At 35.9% G+C, this 20,721-nt stretch overlaps 1 protein-coding gene across 7 annotated transcripts in view; it reads right to left on the bottom strand.

The window, feature by feature from the left end:
* The window catches only part of ZDHHC17 (zinc finger DHHC-type palmitoyltransferase 17), a 108,375-nt gene that overhangs the window by 63,152 nt on the left and 24,502 nt on the right, over positions 1-20,721 (bottom strand). For all 7 annotated transcript variants that reach the window (XM_045062096.1, XM_019835254.2, XM_045062098.1 and 4 more), the window contains 4 exons: positions 19,904-20,007; positions 12,066-12,188; positions 4,033-4,110; positions 3,303-3,447 (listed from right to left, as the gene is read on the bottom strand). In XM_045062096.1, coding sequence (XP_044918031.1) covers positions 3,303-3,447; positions 4,033-4,110; positions 12,066-12,188; positions 19,904-20,007 — 450 coding nt within the window. The remainder of the gene's footprint in view (positions 1-3,302; positions 3,448-4,032; positions 4,111-12,065; positions 12,189-19,903; positions 20,008-20,721) is intronic.

The following is a 20,721-nucleotide window of genomic DNA, read 5'->3' as shown; positions in this document are numbered from 1 at the left end:
CACTGATACCGAGGGAATATGCCTCAAATGTGAACATTTTCAAGGGTATGGAGGCAGAAAAAATGTTAAGGAAACAGTACATTAGACAAACTAGACGCATCCTTGGTATCATCAGTTTTGTCTCTCGTAGTAAATACTGTAATCAAATGGCATGCCTTATCCATTATAAATCCATTTCTGGATTCATGTTAAATGTGGGTGGGAATGTCCTATGTAACCTCATTCGATACTTCCAATATACACACCAATTTTTTTTTCAATTAAAATCTTTACGAAAATCTTCTCAGAAATGACAAGTTTCCTTGTTTCTTATATGAGTCAAGCACTGTAACTTATTTTACTTCTTTCACTGTCCTAATTTCAAGATAGCTCAACTAAATTTGATGTCCAAGTAAGACAGACATGTAAATTCTTTAGTTTCTTCTTCCTTCTTAGTTGTCTTTTCCTATCCTTTTAAAGTGACAGTATTAAAAAATATAAGTGAAATTAAAAATGTAAAATAATGCCACAACTCTAGAGTACTAAAAGAAAAATGAAATTCAACCTTTTCTTTCTTTGGCTCAGGATTTAAAACTTGGTACTTCTTTTCCAAGTTCAGCCTGGACGTATGGGTATTCTCTATTAGGAAGAATTAACAAGCCCAGATCAAAAGCTTATGGGGATTCCATGATCAACAGGGCTCCATAACTTAGCATTTTCCCTTTTCTCCTGAAAATCATCCAAAAGAATTGGTAGTGAACACTAAATATATTTTAACAATAGAGCTAAAATGAAACAAATGTGTGAGGAACAGAATGACAAACTAAATGGAAATGTTATATGCCCTAAGAATGTAAAACTGATACAATTAACAAAAAAATGGAGAAAAAAATGAAGACAAAAATGGAAAAAGAAGGTTGGAAAGAAAGTGTGAAGAGTGCCTAATCTGTAATAGCTATGAGTCAAAGGATATTAATTATAGTTAAAAAAATCTAGTAATGGAAATGTACTTATATCTACCAGAAAGAAGTTAACACTAAGAAAAACAGTATTATAGACTAAAGTCAGTGAAAGGGAAGAAAAAGAAAAAATGAAAATATAGTAATTTTATTATTACTTATAATTGGGAACTAATCAGAACTAATAAAATTTGAGCAAACATCTGACTGCAATAAAACAGACAGAGAACTGTGTGACTATCTGAGGGAAGGATTTACCAAGCAGAAGGTAAGATCAATCACAAAGGCCCTAAAGCAGCAGCGTAGCAGAGCTGCTCAAGGAACAGGAGGAAGACTGGTGTGTCAAAGCAGAGTGAGTGACGGGAAATGACAAAAGATGGGCTGGAGAATCCATGGTTCTGTAGGCCAAAGAACCCATGGTTCTGTAGGCCAAAGAAGGACTTTGGACCCCAAAGTATGATGTAATGAACACTACAGAAGTTTACTTTTATAATTAGTGTATAGATGGAAAAAAATTCTGGAAAAATATACTAAACAATTAAAAGAAAGTGATCTCAGTTTGGGATGCGGGTAAGGGAAGACATGGGGTTTCATTTTCTAAGTCATACTCTGCTCTTCTGTTTGAATATTTTACAGTGTGTTACTTTTGTAGCAAAAAAATTACTCATGAAAAAGAAAACAAACTGCCATTTGTTATCATCATGCATTTATTATATACAAAAGGTACTGTAACAGGTAGAAATCCCTGCCCCGAGAATTTTATAGCCAATATCCTATGCCAGAATTAAAAAGATTATTAAAACATCCAAAACCCAAAATCAATATGCTAACAAAAAGACTAAAAAAATTTATACCACTTTTCTTATCCAGTTAAAAAAACAAAAGGAAAAAAAGCAAATATAAATTTATACCTGCAAAATAAAAAGCCACTAACAACACTATCATGGGTTACAGCACCATTTGTTGCTCCAAACCCCAGCCTAGAAGGAACTCTGGGAGAACAAAAGTAATCTCCTGTGGCAGCTGGTATCCAAAGATGGCCCCCAATAAACTTCACCTGCTGGTATTCACATCCACGTGTCCCCCCAATGAACATGGACTGGCCCTGTTACTTGCATTAACCGACAGAATGGAGCACAAATGTTGCTGTGTCAGTTCAAGACTTAAGACTTAAAAGAGGCAGAGCTGCTTCTGTTCTTTTGGGAGCTCCCAACGCACAAGAAGTCTAGTTGCCCTGCTAGAAAGACTACGTGGAGGGTGCTATGGAGAGAGAATTCTGAGACTGCATGGAGAAAAAGAGAGAGGACTAGTCATCTCAGCATTCCACCTGGACCCAGCCTTTTAGCCATTCCTATTAAGATACAAGGTATGTGAATGAGCCATCCTCCATCTCAGTTAAGCCCCCAGACGACTGTAGCCCCAGCCATTATCACAAGGCAAAGAACCACCAAGCCAAGACCAGTCAACCCAAGGAATAGCTGATATTGTTCTAAAGCTGTCAGAACCGCTTTTGTGGGTAGTCTGTCAATACCATAACAGAAACCCTTCCCCTACTAGCAAGTAGCCGGTCTACGCCTCTTTCCTTAAGCTATAAGCACAACACACAAGGGTCAGTGCTTGGCACTGCCAACAACAAATATCTTAAAAGAATTCATAAGATAAATGCTATTCAAATTGCGAATCTGCATAAAAATTTTAATCTAAAATAAATGTTAATAGCATTGAAGTAAAATCATTTGTCTTACTCTTATGATGAGATCCTTAGCTATAAAACTAATATTTAAGTATGACCAGAGAAAACACATGAAACAAAAACTGAGAAACATTAATTTTAATGAAATACATTTATCACAAAAACATGGTATATATAAACTGGTACCTATTTAATGCGATTATAGTCAGTACACACTCAAAAAGTCAGGAAGAACCCCTTAAACATGAGAAGTTTTCTGACATGTATGAAGCAGCATTATTTTACACAGCAGAAACCAAGAAACTGATCCTAAACAATTTATCCCCTTCTCCAAGAGGTACCTAATAGAGAAAATAACCAGTAAAATATGTTCAAAAAAGTTTAAATGAATTCAGAGGATATATTCAAAAGATGTAATTAAGGGAAAAAATAGATACTTAAATTTTCTTACTTTCCAGGATTCATCTCTATCATTCTCAGAAATAAAAAATGCAATTTAATAGATAATTATCTGGTTCTTGATTATCTTTCTTATTTTCAACTTAACTACATTTACTACCTCAATATGAAACTAACTATATATTTATTCACTGTCATCCATCAGAGAGTACTATTCAAAATAAACCATGAAGAACATCTGATTAAAATCCACACCATTGTAATTTTTTTACCTGTCCTTTTGCTATGAGATAAGCAACAATTGAGGTATGTCCAAACTGAGCAGCCAGATGAATACAGCTACATCCTTCTCCATCAATTAGTGAAGGATCTGCACCATATTTCATTAGTTGCACAACCATAGATAGATGGCCTTGTCTAAAACATAAAAGAATAAACACTTAAATATATAAAGTTATTTCAAACAGGATCTCCGGGAAGATCTTTTTTAAAATAGGGTAATGGTGGAAAAGATTATACAAATGTTTAAAAAGTTTTTTAAAATAGGCATATGTCAAGACATACTTAGGATTTTAAGGTTTTTAAGTCTCAACTGAAATAAGTCTTTTAAATTTTAGAGATACTTATAACTTCTTTAAATATGTAATAAATAGTTACTATATTCTATTAATCCTATTCAAATATTATCTTAATTATCTCAGAAACTGGGCAACTTCTTTTAATTGTAAATATACAGAGGCTGCATAATATTACATTTACAAACTCAGTCTTAACCTAACTGGATTAATATCAGCATGGTGAATTCCCTAAAGATATTCTGGGACAACAAACTGCTGCCAATGCACGTAACACCATACGGCAATACGTTAGTACACTGTTGGTATTAACTATTACTTTAAGTTCTCCCATTCATTTTAGCATATCATTAAAAAAAGAAAATTGTTTAGTTATAGACTAAAAAAGAAACCAAAGGAAAAAAATAATCCAGAAGCAAATTTAAACCTTGTGGCCCAGTGCAATGGAGTTGAATTTAGGTCTCCTCCAAGTTGATCCACAATAGCACCTTTCGAAATATAGTATCTATAAGACAAAATTTTAAATAATTTAGACAACTTGCATTTTCAATTTTATGAAATTATGTAAAAAATAAAGAAAAAAATGTTTTCCATTGTAGATCTCATGCTAGTTTATGTCTCTTGATAAACAATCTTTTGTGATCTTTAAAAAATATACTTAGTAGAATTTATATCAAACACATCACTCTCTTTTGTTCTAGAAGCAAAAGGAAAATAATTTTTTCAAAGTTACAAAAAAGAACAGCAATACCAAATAACAATTCTATAAAAAAAGAAGGTGGTGAGAGAACCATTAAGACTTGGATCAAAGAGCAACAGCACAGAAAAGTTGTAGAACAGGCCACTTAGTCTACCATTGGTAGAGGCTCAGCTTTTAGAGCTTTACTTTCCTCACAAAATTACTGTAGATTAAATCAAACAATTTACGTGCAAGAATTTTATAAATTGTAAGTATAACATAGAGGTTCTTTAGAATGCCTTGTTATGCCTTTAAAGGTATGTTGCTTTAAAAAAAAAAAGCAACCTCACTGCTTAATATATTAACATTATAACATCTTGATATCTTCTGAAATGAACAGGACTTAGCTGCTTATCATAATGCTTACTTTGAACTGATCAATATAATGAATCTTGAATATAAGTGATTTCACACCTCTGATGTCAAATACTTGATGTGTGTATATTACTGAGATTCTTAAACTGTTCTAAGTGATTACTGCTTTAGATCACTAACACATTCACTTTTAATGTACACAGTTTTAAACATTTAATATACTCATGTGTTTGATTCAGAAATTTATTGCTTTATGTATTTGTTAAACTGGTGTTTTTAAAACATTACACAATAAAGGGCCCAACTCTACCATATCTTCTTAAATAGTTTAAGTAACTTAACAAAATATTTCCAGACTAAAATATTTCCAGTCCAAAATATCAGACATTAGTCTGAATACAAACATTTAACTATTCCTAAACTGTTTCTTAAGTTTAAACTATATAATAGCTGAAAATGATTTTCTGAGCCCAAAGAGAAATATAGCTAGGCCAAAGAACAACTTTGATAAGAGCTGGGATGTTTTTTAAGGCAATTTTATATTATGTTCTCTATAGTCAATATATTTGTTCATGAGAGTTATTTTTACTCACATTTCAAATCCTTGCTAGGGCTATGGCAATGAGTGATTTCCAGACTGGTTCTAAAGTACAACTTTTTTTTTTTTTTTTCTGTATGCTAAAGAAGAATAACTTTTATTGCCTTTTCATTGTAAACTACTGGAAAAGAAGTACCAAATTTTTACAACATGTTATTCTTTATAGCTATTAAACCCTAGTTCAAAACTACAAAATTCTGAGAAGATCATTTAATTCTTACTTTTAAACTTAAGCCTCCTGTATACTACAAGGTTACCAAGGAATGTTCCTGCAGGTATTAACTAATGATCCCTAGGTTTTGAGATAGGACCATCAATGAACAAGAGATATTAACAAGTATTTGAAAGATGAAAAGTAAAGAGCTAAAACTCAAATGTCTCCAGAGGGAACACCAATGAGAAGCAATCCAGAGTTTATAAAACCCTGGAAAGACTAAGGGATTAAAGGTAACTGTTACCTCTGTAGAATGTAAAGAAGCTAGACTATAAACAAAAACACTGGCTGTAAGTTAATAAAAGTTACTGAAAAAATTGTTTTGTAACTTACATTCTTGCCAAAAGTTAAGTATTTAGCACCACAAACAGGCATTTTAGTGACATGGATGGAAACAAGCAGCTGACAGTGCTAGGTAAGTACTTCTTTGTGCACTGTAATGTTGAATTTCAAAATGTGACTCCTCAAAATTTCAAAATTACTGTAATACCTCAAACTCTTAAAAGTTCAGATTCATTCTTACATCTCTAAATTTCATTGTATGATGATGACTTCTGGCTTCAGCCTCAGGCTCATACTGATTTTAACACTCAACCACTCAGCATTTGCTGAAAAGTACATTCAGAGCACCTTCATCAGAGAAATCTGAGACTCAGGGGATTAAATCAGAGAACCATATGAGACACTATACTGAAAACATAGCAATTCAATGAAAGTTTACATGCTAAACAACAACTACAACCCCAAACCCCTTTCCTTGCTCAGTTCAGCTGGCAGACAGAGATAGATACTCAGCTCCTCCTACAAAGAGATTAGAAGATTCTTCTCTAAGAGACACTGAACAATGCCAGAGAAAAACTTCTAGAAGTAGACATTTGAGAGGTTCCTGTTGTGATCTAAGTTCTACAATTTCCAATCAGCTTTGTTATGTCTCTCCCAAATATGATTAGATAATTGAGGAAAGTTGCAAATATGGAAGGAGACCAAATAAATAGAAGAAGCCTAAAATAAACAGATAACATAAAGCAAAACTTAAAAAACAAAAAAATTACAATTAACATCCTCCAAAAATAAGAGAAGATGATATACTCATGATATGAAGAACAAAATATTTTTTTAAAAGGGGAGGAGGAGACAGATAAAAAAAAAAAAAAAAAAACACTTGCAAATTGAAAATGCAATTGGTAAAATTACAAATTCAAAGAAAGGATTAGAAGATAAATTATATAAATTAAGAAAATCTCCCCAAAGTACAATGGCTATACTGGGAGATAAAAAGTATTTGGGATAAATGGTAAAAAGAAATCAATCTGGTTGGTTCCATTATCTGACAATAAAAGTTCCTGGGGGGCGGGGGTGGGGGGGCGGACAGAGAAAATGAAAGGCACTCTTGAGGGCACCATGCAAGAATACCTCCCTAAACCAAAAAGGCAAGTTTCCAGATTAAAAGTGGCCACTTAATGGCCATAAATTAGATATAAAGTAAGTAAATGCGTAAATAAATAAATAAAATGCACAATAATGTGAATTTTCACAAAGCCAAGGATAAAGAAAAAAAAGTACATGTTCCCAGGGAAGAAGAATAAGCCACACATACAATGTATTCTCAAAAAATTGTGAACCCTATATTTTTTAATAAAGCCCCATGTTCCTTAATAAAGCTTTGACTTGAACTCAAGTATTACTTACTTGACTATTTATAATAATCAAGTATTATTTACAAGTATTATTATTACTCTTAACGAAGAATCTTAAGGTAACAAGAGACTGTTGAACACAAGAGCTTGAGCTAATCCTTTCTATTTTATTACATTAGGGTAAAGCTGAGAAATAAAGACTTTCGCTTGAAAACATTGGAACTATAGACAATCCAGGCTAAGCTGAAGGTCTCCTCCTTTCCACATTATACTTATTTTATTTCTTATTATCATGAAAGTGTCCCGACTACTTTGTAGTTAAATACATGCTAATGAAACATAACTGTTAAGAGAGACATTTCTCCATGGGTCTCTCATGTTTCCATATGCCTTGCTAGGTATAAACGAAGAATACAAGGCCCTGACCACTTCTACATAGGTCATTTCTCAGAGTTGTGTTTGTATCCAGCAACCTTGAGAGATGAGGTAATGTCTCCCTCTGGAACAAAGAGCAAGCCTGCTCTTATTATAAAAGCAATGAATTCCCCAAGATGCAATACAAACCCACTATGTGTGCTGTATACATCTGAACAACCACAAGCCACTCCCATAAGACCTATGTGTACAAGGACCCTAGGCAAATATGATGCTCATGCTATTTGTTGTGGTAGGAATAGGCTGTAGTTTTTAAGTGGGGGTATAATTCCAGATCGGTAGTAAAAAGTAATTTTGAGGCTATAAATACCAGTTGTTATCGAAAACTGCCTTTAATCACCATGTTTGTTTTAGGAAAGTAACTTGCTAGATTATGCACTATAAAAAATTAAGTTTACCCACCTGAAGATATAATACGCACAGATACTAATTATTAACCCACTCTACAACTACTGACTACTCTATAACCTCACTATTCCACAAGTGGCTGGGAACACTTGTAAGGCAGGCAGCATCAAGACTTTTTGTCTATATTTCTCACTTCAGACTTTATTTTTACACGTAAGACAACTGTGAATTTTTTGACCAACAGAATCTCAATTGTAACATATGAATTAAGAAAATGATGAAGTAATGCTTCAAAATTCTAAGAAAACTACTTTTAATCTGTAAGTCCATGCTCAGCCGAACAACCAATAAGGTGTAAGGACAGAAATAATTGTAACTTCAAATCATTTACCTCCCAAGTGCTGTCTCTCTCAGAAAGCTATCAGAAATTGTGCTCTACTAAAATCAGGGAGCAACCCAAAAGAGACAAAAAACAGGAGATCCAGGAAACTGAAACCAACATTGGAGCAAAAGGATTTCCCAGAATAATGGCAAAGCAAAGTCTTAAGATAATGGCTGTATGTTAGTTCTAAAGAGCAAATAATCTGGGTTGGAGGAAAAAAGTGGAGAATTCCAGGAATGATTTCCTCCCCCTCCCAACTCCAAAAATGGAACAGATAAATTAGGTGATGCTGTTGGCAGATAGAGGGGTTTTACGGTTGTAATAGTATGGGATACGGGAAGGATTACTTACAATATAGAGAAAATTAAACAAGTGAAGAAAATAAAATGAAGTAACTGCAGCTTCAGACAAAAATCAAAATTCTGCAAGGAAAGAACAAATAATCATCGAACACTTCTGAGCTTAGCAGTGAGAATTTACATTCTCACAACTTACACTATGCACAGTGACTTAACTAATACTAAAATAGAGGATGGAAGAATGATTAGTGGTGAGGAGCTCTAGGACATCTAGTTATCCTAAAATAGAAAGTCAAAATATATAATAATTGATAAATCAAGAAGTAACAGCATAAAAGTGAGCAATATTTATTAAAATTCAAAATCTGAGGCACCTGAGTGTCTCAGTCAGTTAAGCGTCTGACCCTTTATTTCAGCTCAGGTCATGATCTCAGGGTCATGAGATCAACCCCCGTGTCAGCCTTTGCACTGACAGTGCACAGCCTACTTGGGATTCTCTCTCTCTCTCTTTCTTTCTCTCTCTCGTTCTCTGCTCCTCCCCTGCATGCAGTCTCTCCCTGTCTATCTCAAATAAATAAACATAAAAAAAAAATCAAAATTCTTCTTTTTTTTCTCCTATAAATATTACAGGTATATATAAAAATAAACAAAATGATATATGACCAAGATTAGCAATCAGAACACTGGCTGTAATGGTAGAAACATCAAAATCAATCCAAACATCCATCAACAGGAAAACCATGAAATACATTAAATCCATATAAATGAACACTGTACAGCTGTTTAAAAAGAATGATGCAGCTCTATTTGTACTGACAATGAGAAATCTTGAAGACATATATATTAAATGAAAAAGCAGAAAAAGTACTGTCGTTTTTGTAAAGAGAATAGATTTCTAGATAAAAGTAGCAACATAAATATATAAAATAAAGCATATATACTGAAAGAAACAGCTCAAGTACTGAAAATAGTTATTTCTGGGCTATAGGACCCAGGTGGTGGGGAGTGACTGCTATTTCCTACTGTAAGACTTTAAGTACTATTTGAGTTTTCAAATTGTTTATACACTACTTTGACTTAAATAACATTAACCAAAAAAACAAACAGAGGTTTAGAAGACTAGATAATTTGAATCAACCCTCCCATTAAACTAAAAAAGTTCAATGAAATATAAGAAACATTTCCTAAAGAGTAAAACCTAACAAGATTAAGAGCATTAACCAGGCCAAAAGTCAGGAGACGTTAAAATTCGAAGTTAGAAAACTACTTGGGTGCGCACCATCTGCCCTGGAGACAATTTGCTGATGCAGAAGAGCTGGCCAAGAAGCAAGCTAAGCAGACAAAAGCAAAACAAAACAAGGGCTGAGACCCCAAAAAGCTGCACTGTAGCAGTAATTATGAACCAGAAATAAACCTGGCTCTAGCCTGTGTTTAGCCACGTGGGTGATCCAGAAAATCTAAAGCCTTGAAATTAAATTAAAGGTGTGCCTAGCAGAAACAAATGGAAATCTCATTTTAGGCCTCAAATTATTCAACAAATAATTTTTCAAACACATTGTGTGGTACATATTTAAAGACAATCAGCACATGAAGAAACAACATTAACAGATACAGATCCACACAAACAACAAATGCTATCTTCCCACAGATTATAAAATAATTATTTATGATGTTCAAGAATACAAGATTGAAAATTTCAGCCACAAATGATTTCAGTAATACAGGCTTAAAAAATAAAATGACGAAAATGCTAGAACTGAAAAATAAAATTAAGAACACACTGAATAGATTTAACAGCAAATTACACACAGAGAATAAATAAACTGGAAGGTAAGTAAGAAGTTTCCAGAATGAAGCACACCGGAGGACAGTACACACAGAAAAGAGGATAAAAGACACAGAGCATACAATGAAAAGGTCACACATATGTTTAACTGGAGTTCCAGAAGGAGAGCAAAAAAAGAATGGGATGGAAGCAATATTTGAAGATATAATAGCTGGGATTTTTCCAGAACTGATGAAAATGTCAATCTGAAGTATCAAGAATTCACTGCAATTTCATTCAGGGTAAATAAAAAGAAATCCACACTTAGTTAGATCATCATGAAACTGCAGAATACCAGAAACAAAGAGAAAAAACTTAAAAGCAGCCAAGGGAAGAAAAGGGAAAAAAAAAAAAAAAAAAAAAAAGCCCACAAAAGCACAATAGTCAGCCTGATTTCTCAATAGTAACAGAAGCCAGAAAATAGTGGAATGATATTTTCAATGAGTAAAACACAAAAATAAAACAAAAACTGCCAACCTAGATTTCTATACATATGGAAAATTTCCTTCACAAATAAAGATGCAATAAAAACATTTTCTGGCAAACAAAAACAGAATTAGATATCAGGAGACCCATATCGAAGGCAGAGGGAAGATGAGATATACAAGAATACAAAAGGAACAAATAGAGATATGCTCTCTGGAAGAAAGTGATTCAAGTTCAATGCTTTCGTTATTACTTGCTTATCCTTTCTTTCATACTCAAAATGGAAAATTCTTTTACCTGGCATTAATATCCCATTTGTCTCTGGACTCTGTGTGCTGTACATAACTGCACATCTGCAACTGGTTTACTTCAGATTCATATCTTTATCTAAAGAACTTATGTCCAAATTGTCAGAGACTACTAAACTAGATTCACTAAAAAGACTTTCTATTAACCTCTTGCTTATCTAACTGCCTCTTATTAAACCTAAAAAAGCAGATTAGCAGTAAGTAATAAAAATCATTTATACTTAGTAAATATTCATTACTTATACTGGCATGAATAGTTAGATTATTATTACCTACTATCTTTGTGACTGCTCCCTTTTCTTCTGTAGCTTTTTCCCAAAGAATTCACATTTAGAACGTGAGCTGCAAGTTAGATTGTTGATATTCTGATTCCAACTTATTAGCTGCATGTCATTAGTAACCTATTTAACCTATTTATATGCTCCAGTTTCCACATCAAGACAACAGTGAAAGTTGTTAGTTTTCACATAGGGTTATTTCAAGAATTAAGATTAAAGGAAATATACATGGAAAAACACTCAGCACAGCACCTTGTACAAATAAGTGTTTGATGTATGTTAAAAACTATTTTTTTTCAGGAAAAAAAGGTACATAGAATCTACATTTTAAAACAAGGGGTGGGGGGTGCCTGGGTGGCTCAGTTGATTAAACATCCAACTCTTGATTTCGGCTCAGGTCATGATCTCACAATTCAGGAGTTCGAGCCCTGTGCCGGGCTCCATGCTGACATCAGAGGAGCCTGCTTGGGATTCTCTCTCTGTCCCTCTCTCTCACTGCCCCTCCCACGCTTGCACTCACACTCTCTCTCTCTCTCAAAATAAATAAGCATTAAAAAAATAAAAAGTAAAAGCAATGAATTTTAGAAATTACTAATTTTTATAATTTAGAATAATTTTATAATAAATAATTACTTTAAAATACAAAAAATACATACTTGACTAAATCTATTCTGTTATTGATGGCAGCCCAATGGAGGAGTGTAACATTTTCTTTGTCTGGTTGCCGTACATCATAACCTGCTTCCACCAATTCTCGGCAGCGTTCATATATTCCATATCTTGAAAAGAAAAAAATATAAGATTGTTATTACTATTTCACAACAAATGTAAAGCTGAAAGTAACATTTCCAGAAGAAAATAATGCTCTATTATGATACCTGGAAATTAAAATGGATTTCTCAATGTAAAATGTTACTTTAAAAATATCAATATTCCAACAGTTTTTCCTAATCCAGTTAGCAACATTTTCAGTTTTAAATGTCTTATCTATAAGAATGCAATATCTCATCAATTGGAAGAGAAAAGGATACCAGAAATAAAATGTCTAGTGATTGCTTGTTTTTATCAATATCACCTCTTAGTCTATAAAACACTTAAGGCTGCTTATAAAAATACAGACAATTTGGGGCGCCTGGGTGGCGCAGTCGGTTAAGCGTCCGACTTCAGCCAGGTCACGATCTCGCGGTCCGTGAGTTCGAGCCCCGCGTCAGGCTCTGGGCTGACGGCTTGGAGCCTGGAGCCTGTTTCCGATTCTGTGTCTCCCTCTCTCTCTGCCCCTCCCCCGTTCATGCTCTGTCTCTCTCTGTCCCAAAAATAAATAAACGTTGAAAAAAAAAAATTAAAAAAAAAAAATACAGACAATTATATTAAAAAATACAGGGGCGCCTGGGTGGCTCAGTCGGTTAAGTGTCTGACTTCGGCTCAGGTCATGATCTCACAGTCCATGAGTTCGAGCCCCGCATCGGGCTCTGTGCTGACCGCTCGGAGCCTGGAGCCTGCTTCGGATTCTGGGTCTCCCTCTCTCTCTGACCCTCCCCTGTTCATGCTCTGTCTCTCTCTATCTCAAAAATAAATAAACGTTAAAAAAAATTTTTTTTAAATAAAAAAAATATTAAATCACAAAAAAGCAGTAACAAAAAGCATCAATGATTTAAAAGAACAACAAGAAGAAAGGATATTTCACAAGCCTCAGGATTCTTTGTTTACAAATTTAGCTTTGATATTCCTTAGGGCAAATAAAAGAGGACAGAGAACATGTGGGGACAGGAAGTAGGGTGGGTAGGGAAAGAGTCCTGTTAGTTCAAGCCACTGAGACATAAGACAAAGTACACTGGAAGAGATCTGGGAAAGATGTTTTTATTTGATAAAGAAGATAGGCACTTGCAGAGAGCCTGATCCTACCCCACCTTTCAGCTTTTGAATACTGTTTGGCTACATAGTTTTTAAACTTTTTATTATGGAAAATTTTAAGCATAAGCAAAAATGGAGAGCACAGTACAATAAACTACCAAGAATCCACCATGGAGCCTCAAGAACCACCAGCTTTATTCTAAACAAAATATCACGTCCTTGGAAATATGAGACACAAAAACAAATTTAAACGAGCTTTGACTATAGTTGTATTTCTTAGAGCGGTCTCCAAAATGGGGAAGGCACACCACAGGGTGAGGTTGGGGGAGGGGTAGCGCAATAATGGGGCACTAGAAACAAACACTAAAATGTCTAACTATATTAATGCCATAGGTAATTAATCAAGCTTCACTAATATTTAACAGAGCCTTCACATTGCTGCCCTCACTGGCTCTGTACTGTATATGTACATGTGCACACACACGTGCACAACGTAATCAACCAAAGGGAAGAGCAAGAGTTTCACAATTCAGAGATGATAGTGGTATCTTAAGCTCTTTGTTCTTTTTCAAAAAACTGCCTACAGGTGCTTAGTTAAGTAAACTAGACACATAACCTTGAAGAGCAGAATCTACCTCACATTTTAAATGAGATAAGTGACCACGAAAATCTTTGTTTTTCTAGTGTATGTATGTATGTAAGTAATTGCTACACCCAATGTGGGGCTCAAACTCATGACTCGGAGGTCATGAGTCACACATTTCTCCAACTGAGCCAACCAGATGACCCGAAAATCTTCTTAACCATACAAAGAAGTGAACTGCATTTTCCCTCTAACAAAAAAGAAAAGTATTTCAAATGTACTGGCTTGGGAGGGGGGGGGGGGGCGCTGAGAGGGGTAGTGACAGCAAATGAATGCACAGTATACTATCAACCATATATGCTTAAAATGGATAAAGATATTTAGTCTGTTCCTCAAGGCAAAAGGGTATTTTAGACACAGTGAGAAAATAACTACTTCTACTTTAGAAGAAAACTTGCTATAAAGAGAACAGTTTTTAAAAACTGTATAGTTGAAAATGTTTGCATCATTACATAATATAGTTTCTGAAAGATCTAAATATATCACCTATGAAAACTTCCTCATGTGGATATGCTAAAATTTTTGACACAATTCTCTAACATATACGTATAAACCCATTTATTGTCATTGTAAAAATGCCAGAACCTGAATAGGTTGCAAGAACTGTCATTAAAAATGGGTATTTCAGGTTAAAAGTCAGTAAAATATTTGCTTAGTGAATAATACTGAAAAAGTAATTACTGTGACTTAGTCAATGTAGCATAGACTATAATTCTTCCATCAGGAAATTATGTATCTTTGTGAGGTTATCTTTTTTCAGAAAAAAAAAAATTCATTAAAACAAAGTATCCAAGTAAAATATATTTAGGATCAGATTCCAATATCATTATAATATGAAATGTTAAATCGTCTAAAATAATGAGAAAGCACATTTAATTACACTGCTCTCACTATAAACAACACTTATGACAAATATATACACCAATTTCCCCCATATTAATCTACAAATTCAATGAAATTCTAATTAAAATCCCAAATAAATATCTCGTGAATTTCTCAAGTAGAACCTAAATTTCATTTGTGGGGGTGCCTGGGTGGCTCAGTCAGTTAAGTGTCTAACTTCAGCTCAGGTCATGATCTCGCGGTCCGTGAATTCAGGCCCCACATTGGGCTCTGTGCTGGACAGCTCAGAGTTTAGAGCCTGCTTCAGATTGTGTCTCCCCCTCTCTCTGCCCCTTCCCCACTTGCACTCTATGTCTGTTTGCTTGTCTCTCTCTCTCAAAAATAAACATTAAAATAAATAAAATAAATAAAATTCATTTGTGAGAGTAAAAGGCCAAAATAGCTAGGTCAATTGTGAAGACTAAGAAATGATTAAAACAATATATATTATACAAGATGAAATGGACCAGACTGATGTCAGCATCAGGGTAGTATAAGACATCCATCATTTTGTCCCCCTTCCAACAATAATTTGGCATCTACTCATGGACAAAAGTGCCTCTGCAGCAGTTATGGGATCCAGTACCACGCGGCAGTTATGGGATCCGGTACCACACTAAAAGGGAGATGAGAAGTCTCATCCATCCATGTGCTGGGTAATAGGCATACAGACCTCAGTGCCCCAGCCACAGATCCTGCAGTGGCCCATGACCTGGTTACAGTCCTTCTTGGCAATGGTCTGGGAACCCTGGACAACACTGTCTTAGACAACCTCCTACAGATGAGAGAGCCTTGTGGAAATCCAGGTTTCCAGAGGAGAACTTCTACCACACTGTTGCAGAAAAAAAACTGAAGTTTGTACACACTGGAGAGGAGTACTGAATGGTGAGCTGCATGTCTGGGAGGTGTGAAGGGGCTAGCACAGCAGCAAAATAGGACTTTGAAGGGCACTAAGGGGACACATATTCCACTAACTTCTTGTGGACTCCCATCAAAATACATACAGAACTTTTACAAATCAATTACAAAAAAGACATAAGAATTCAAAATGGGTAAAAGATTTAACATGTGTTTGCACAGGAAGAAATCCAAACGGCTAATAAACATAGGAAATATATTCAACACTATTTGTTATCAGAGAAAGGCCAATCAAAACAGAAAACCAGGGCACCTAGGTGGCTCAGTCAGTTGAGCGTGTGACTTCAGCGCAGGTCATGATCTCACAGCTCGTGAGTTTGAGCCCTGTCAGGCTCTGTGCTGACAGCTCGGAGCCTGCTTTGGATTCTGTGCCTCCCTCTCTCTCTGCCCCAACCCACTGGCATTCTGCCTCTCTCTCTCTCTCTCTCAAAAATAAATAAACATTAAAAAAAATTTTTCTTTAAATAAAAACAAAAAAAAAAACCCCAGAAAACCATTTCACAACCATTAAACTGGTAACAATTATTCGTGTGACAAAACTAGGATTTGGCAAGAAGTAGTCAAAGAAGAACGCATTTGCTGCAGGTTAAAGTACAAATTGGCACAGCCACTTTGGAAATCAATTTGGCAATAGTTGGTAAGGTTGAAGGAACATACTGAAGAAGCCAGAAATTACACTTGATTTTTCTACCCTAGAACTCTTATTTATGTATTCAGGAAAACAGGAAGAAGGATATTCATTGATGCAATGTTTGTAATACTAACAAAGTACTGTAGAAGCAGTTGTAAGTATCCTTCAGTAAGTAGAATGATAGAATAAGACAAAGCAGTTAAACAATAAATTAGGTCCTTGGGGCCCCTGGGTGGCTCAGTTGGTTAAGCGGCCATCTCTTGATTTCAGCTCAGGTCATGATCTCATGGCCAGGAGATCGAGACCCAGACCAGGTTCTGCACTCAGCACAGAGCCTTGCTTAAGATTCCCTCTCTCCCTCTGTCCCTCTCTTGCTCTCTCTCTCTCTCTCAAAAAACAACAAAGCAAAATAAATTAGGTCTTTATCAATACTGATAAATCGCTAAAGGTATATAGCTTTTTTAATTAAAAAAAAAGCTGCAAAATGATATGTAAAATAGAATACAATTAGGGGCACCTGGGTGGCTCAGTCGGTTAAGCAACTGACTCTTGGTTTTGGCTCAGGTCATGATCTCACGGTTCGTGGGTTTGAGCCCTCCATCAGCCTCTGTGCCAACAGCATGGAGCCTGTTTGGGTTTCTCTCTCTCCCTCTCTCTCTGCCCCTCCCCTCCCAAAATATATAAATAAGCTTAAAAAAAAAAGAATAGCATACAATTTATATAAATTTTAGGTATATATTACAATAGCATATTTTTTATAGATGTTTGTAGAAATAAATGTACAAGAATGTTCGTGAGAATAATTCACAGCACTTTCAAGAGAGGTTCCCTTGAGGAGAAGGAAGAGAGTAGTACACTGAGCAACCTGTAGCAATTACAGCAAAATGTTAGTAGCATCTGATTAATCTGACAGTTATATTCTTCTCTACACTTTACACTGTAGGATTGAAATGTTTCACAATTTAAACGTTTTTAAAGATAGAAATTACAGACAGATACTTTTCAAGAAATTGAATAGTCAGAAGAGTATGTAAGGGATAAAAAAGGGTGGTTGTTTTCTTCTTAAGATCAAAGATACTGGAGTATATTTGCTGATGGAAATGATACATTTGGGTGAGACAGATTAATCACGAATGAGAGAAAGGAGGTATAAAAAGAAGGAGTCTCAAAAGGAAAGATGAATGTAAAACAGTGTAATCGGTTTGCTAAATACAGGGGGCACAATGTGCTTTGATATTTGACTATATATAACATTCAAGAAGGCAGAGTGACATCAGTGAACTAAGGACCTTTGAAAGTTTGTCTCTCCACAAAAAAAAACGAAAAAAAATGGCAAAAACTGTCAAAATTAATGCTTTCAGAACTATGGAAATTAACAAAAGGCTTTCAACAATCCAAAGAGCATTCAGTCAAAAAAACAGCTGAATTTCGGTAAGAACAGAGAATTTTGTGGTATTTTAACACAGAGTCCCAGACTCCCAGAGTCCCTGAGTCCCAGTCCCAGACTCTCTGCTCCCCAGCAGCCTTGAAAAATGTTTGTATTCCTGGTACCAACATCACCAGCTAGACTCCAAGACCTGACCTTTATTGCTTGAACTCACCAACCTTCATCCCACATTTTTCCTTAAGCTCTTCTTTCCAGCTTATCTCTTAACTCAGAAATGGAAACCAAAACCACCCCTCAAGCAATAGCAACTGCCCAGACAGGACCTCCAGCCAGTCCAGACCATCCAGACCAGTTTGAGCATAACCTCTGAATCGCACCTGCACAGACTATGGCATAACCTCTAGAGTGACTGACAACTACCTTTACTCATTATAAGACCAAAATCTCCGCCCAAGGAGGAGCACATGACTCTTTTTTTTTTTTAACTTTTATTTATTTTTGAGAGAGAGACAGAGACAGAGTGGGGAAGGGACAGAGAGAGAGGGAGACACAGAATCCAAAGCAGGCTCCAGGCTCTGAGCTGTCAGCACAGAGCCCTAGGTGGGGCTCGAACTCAGAAGCCGTGAGATCATGACGTGAGCCAAAGTTGGATGCCCAACCGAGCCACCCAGGCACCCCAAGCACATGCCTCTTTTACAGAACATACAATGTGTATACAGGCAGGTTTCCTTTTCCTTAAGGTGTGTGTGCAACCGTATGCCCATCTCTACATATGATGACAAGGATCTCCTTTTTAAATATTCATCTTAACACTAAATAAAAGGAATCCATCCACCCTTGCTCAGGGAGTCACAGCTTTGCAAGTTATTTCCCATGATCTCATTTGCTGCAAATAAAGTTTAACTAATGTGACAGCTCCACCTGGTGTATCTGTGACTCACCAAGGAGCAAACTCACACTGGTTCCCTTACACTAGTACCAGAGTAAGCAGAACAGGGATGGAGTTCTTGCAAAGCCTTCTTCCAAAAGAGAGGTCATTGTTTGACCTGTTTGGTGGTTCCCTAGAAGAGTCCACTTGAAAGGCTTATCTACTGAACCTAACTTAAACTGATTAAAAGCTTCTGTCTGGGGACTGCCAATGTTTTAACATCACAGTTGCTTGAGAGGATGTGTAACAGCTGGGGCAAACAGACAAATCTGAGGAAAGAAACAAAGGCTGAGGAATGAGATATCCATAGGGGCTTTGAAAAGCTCAGACATATTCCTGGGAATCTAGAAAGCCATGCACAAGCATAAGGTTATGTGCATATATTCAACAGAAGCCTAAGAAAACCCTAAGCTCTCACATCAGATTGACTTTGAGGTTCCAGGCAAGCAAACAATGAAGGCTAAGGCATTGGAAAACTGCCTGGAAGAGTACTGAGTGTCCAAACCATACAGAAAGTCCCTCAACAAAGACCAGGATTTACTGGTTCTAGGGATTTAAGAAGTTTCTGGGGCACCTGGGTGGCTCAGTTGGTTGAGCAGCCAACTCTCAGTTTTGACTCAGGTCATGATCTCACAATTTTGTGAGTTTGAGCCCCACATGGGGCTCTGTGCTAACAGTGAGGAGCCTACTTGGGACTCTCTCTCTCTCCTGCTCTCTCTCTCTCTGCACCTCCCCCATTCACACTGTCTCTGTCTCTCAAAATAAATACATAAAGGTGAAAGAAAAAAAGAAAAAAAAGAAAAAAAGTTTCTGTCCAATCATTTACTTACCACTAACTGAGCTGACACTTCAGTGGCCACACATGACAAAGACAGTTTACAGCATTAATTTAGAAATGGCACAAATAACAACAACAAACCCCAGGAGAATCTGATATTAGAACTGTGACCTCATATAATTTTAACAGTCTAGTTTTCAACAAAAAAAAATTAAAAGACATGCAAAGGAACAAGAAAGTATAATCCACTGAGGGGAACAGAAAGCAATTAACAGAAACTGTCACTGAGGAATCCCAGACATTGGACTAACTAGACAAAATCTTTAAATCAGCCATGGTAAATCTGTACAAAGAGCTAAAGTATGAGAACAATATCTCACCAAATAGAGAATTATCAATAAGGAGAAATACATGTGCTCATATTTTACTTAAAATATAGGTATCAAAGAAGAAAACAACTATAACAAAAAACTTACTGTGTAGCCTTCACTATGTCCCATGTGCTGTAATCATCAATATGAGTTTTCCGTCCAAGAGATTCACCATATCCATGGTTATAATGGCTTTGGGATTTGATTTCCTGTTAAAGAGTAAATTACACAAAGGCAAAAGTTCAGAAAAGAGATACAGAGAATATTTCAATATTTTACTACCAGTTTTGCACTGTTTGAAGAAGGTTCATTATTGAAATGGTTGTTACCTTATTCTGAAATATGTCCTCTTCAGAGAAAAAGCATGTTCAAATAGATCTACCCCTGCACATACTCTCAAAACACAAAAGCTGCCAGACTAGAGATGAGTGACAAATTTGTAACTGAAATTCATCTTTAGCTCCACAGAACTCTGAACTTCAACTCTCATTCTCTCAGACCAATTTGTCTTTTATTCCAGCAAAACCTCTACCTTGAGCATTCTATTTTTTATTTCTGAATTTGGTTGAGTATAGTGAACATGCAATATTACAGTACCTTCAGGTGTACAACATAGTGATTCAACAAGTTTGTACATATCTAACACTCTAAAACCCTCATCACATGCCACAGGACACCTGGGTGGCTCAGTCAGTTAAGTGTCCAACTTGTGATTTCTGCTCAGGTCATGATTTCACTGTTCCATGAATTCAAGCCCCGCATCAGGCTCTGTGCAGAGCCTGCTTGAGATTCTCCCTCTTTCTCTGCCCCTTCCCTGCTCACACTTTCTCACTCTCAAAATAAATAAACTTAAAAAAAAAAATTTAGGGGTGGCTGGGTGGCACAGTCGGTGGCTCAGTCAGTTGAGCATCTGACTTTAGCTC

The sequence above is a fragment of the Felis catus genome, chromosome B4, assembly GCF_018350175.1.
Source record: "Felis catus isolate Fca126 chromosome B4, F.catus_Fca126_mat1.0, whole genome shotgun sequence".
NCBI lineage: Eukaryota > Metazoa > Chordata > Mammalia > Carnivora > Felidae > Felis > Felis catus.
The sequence above is the reverse complement of the archived record's forward strand: the minus strand, read 5'-3'. Positions and strand labels throughout refer to the sequence as shown.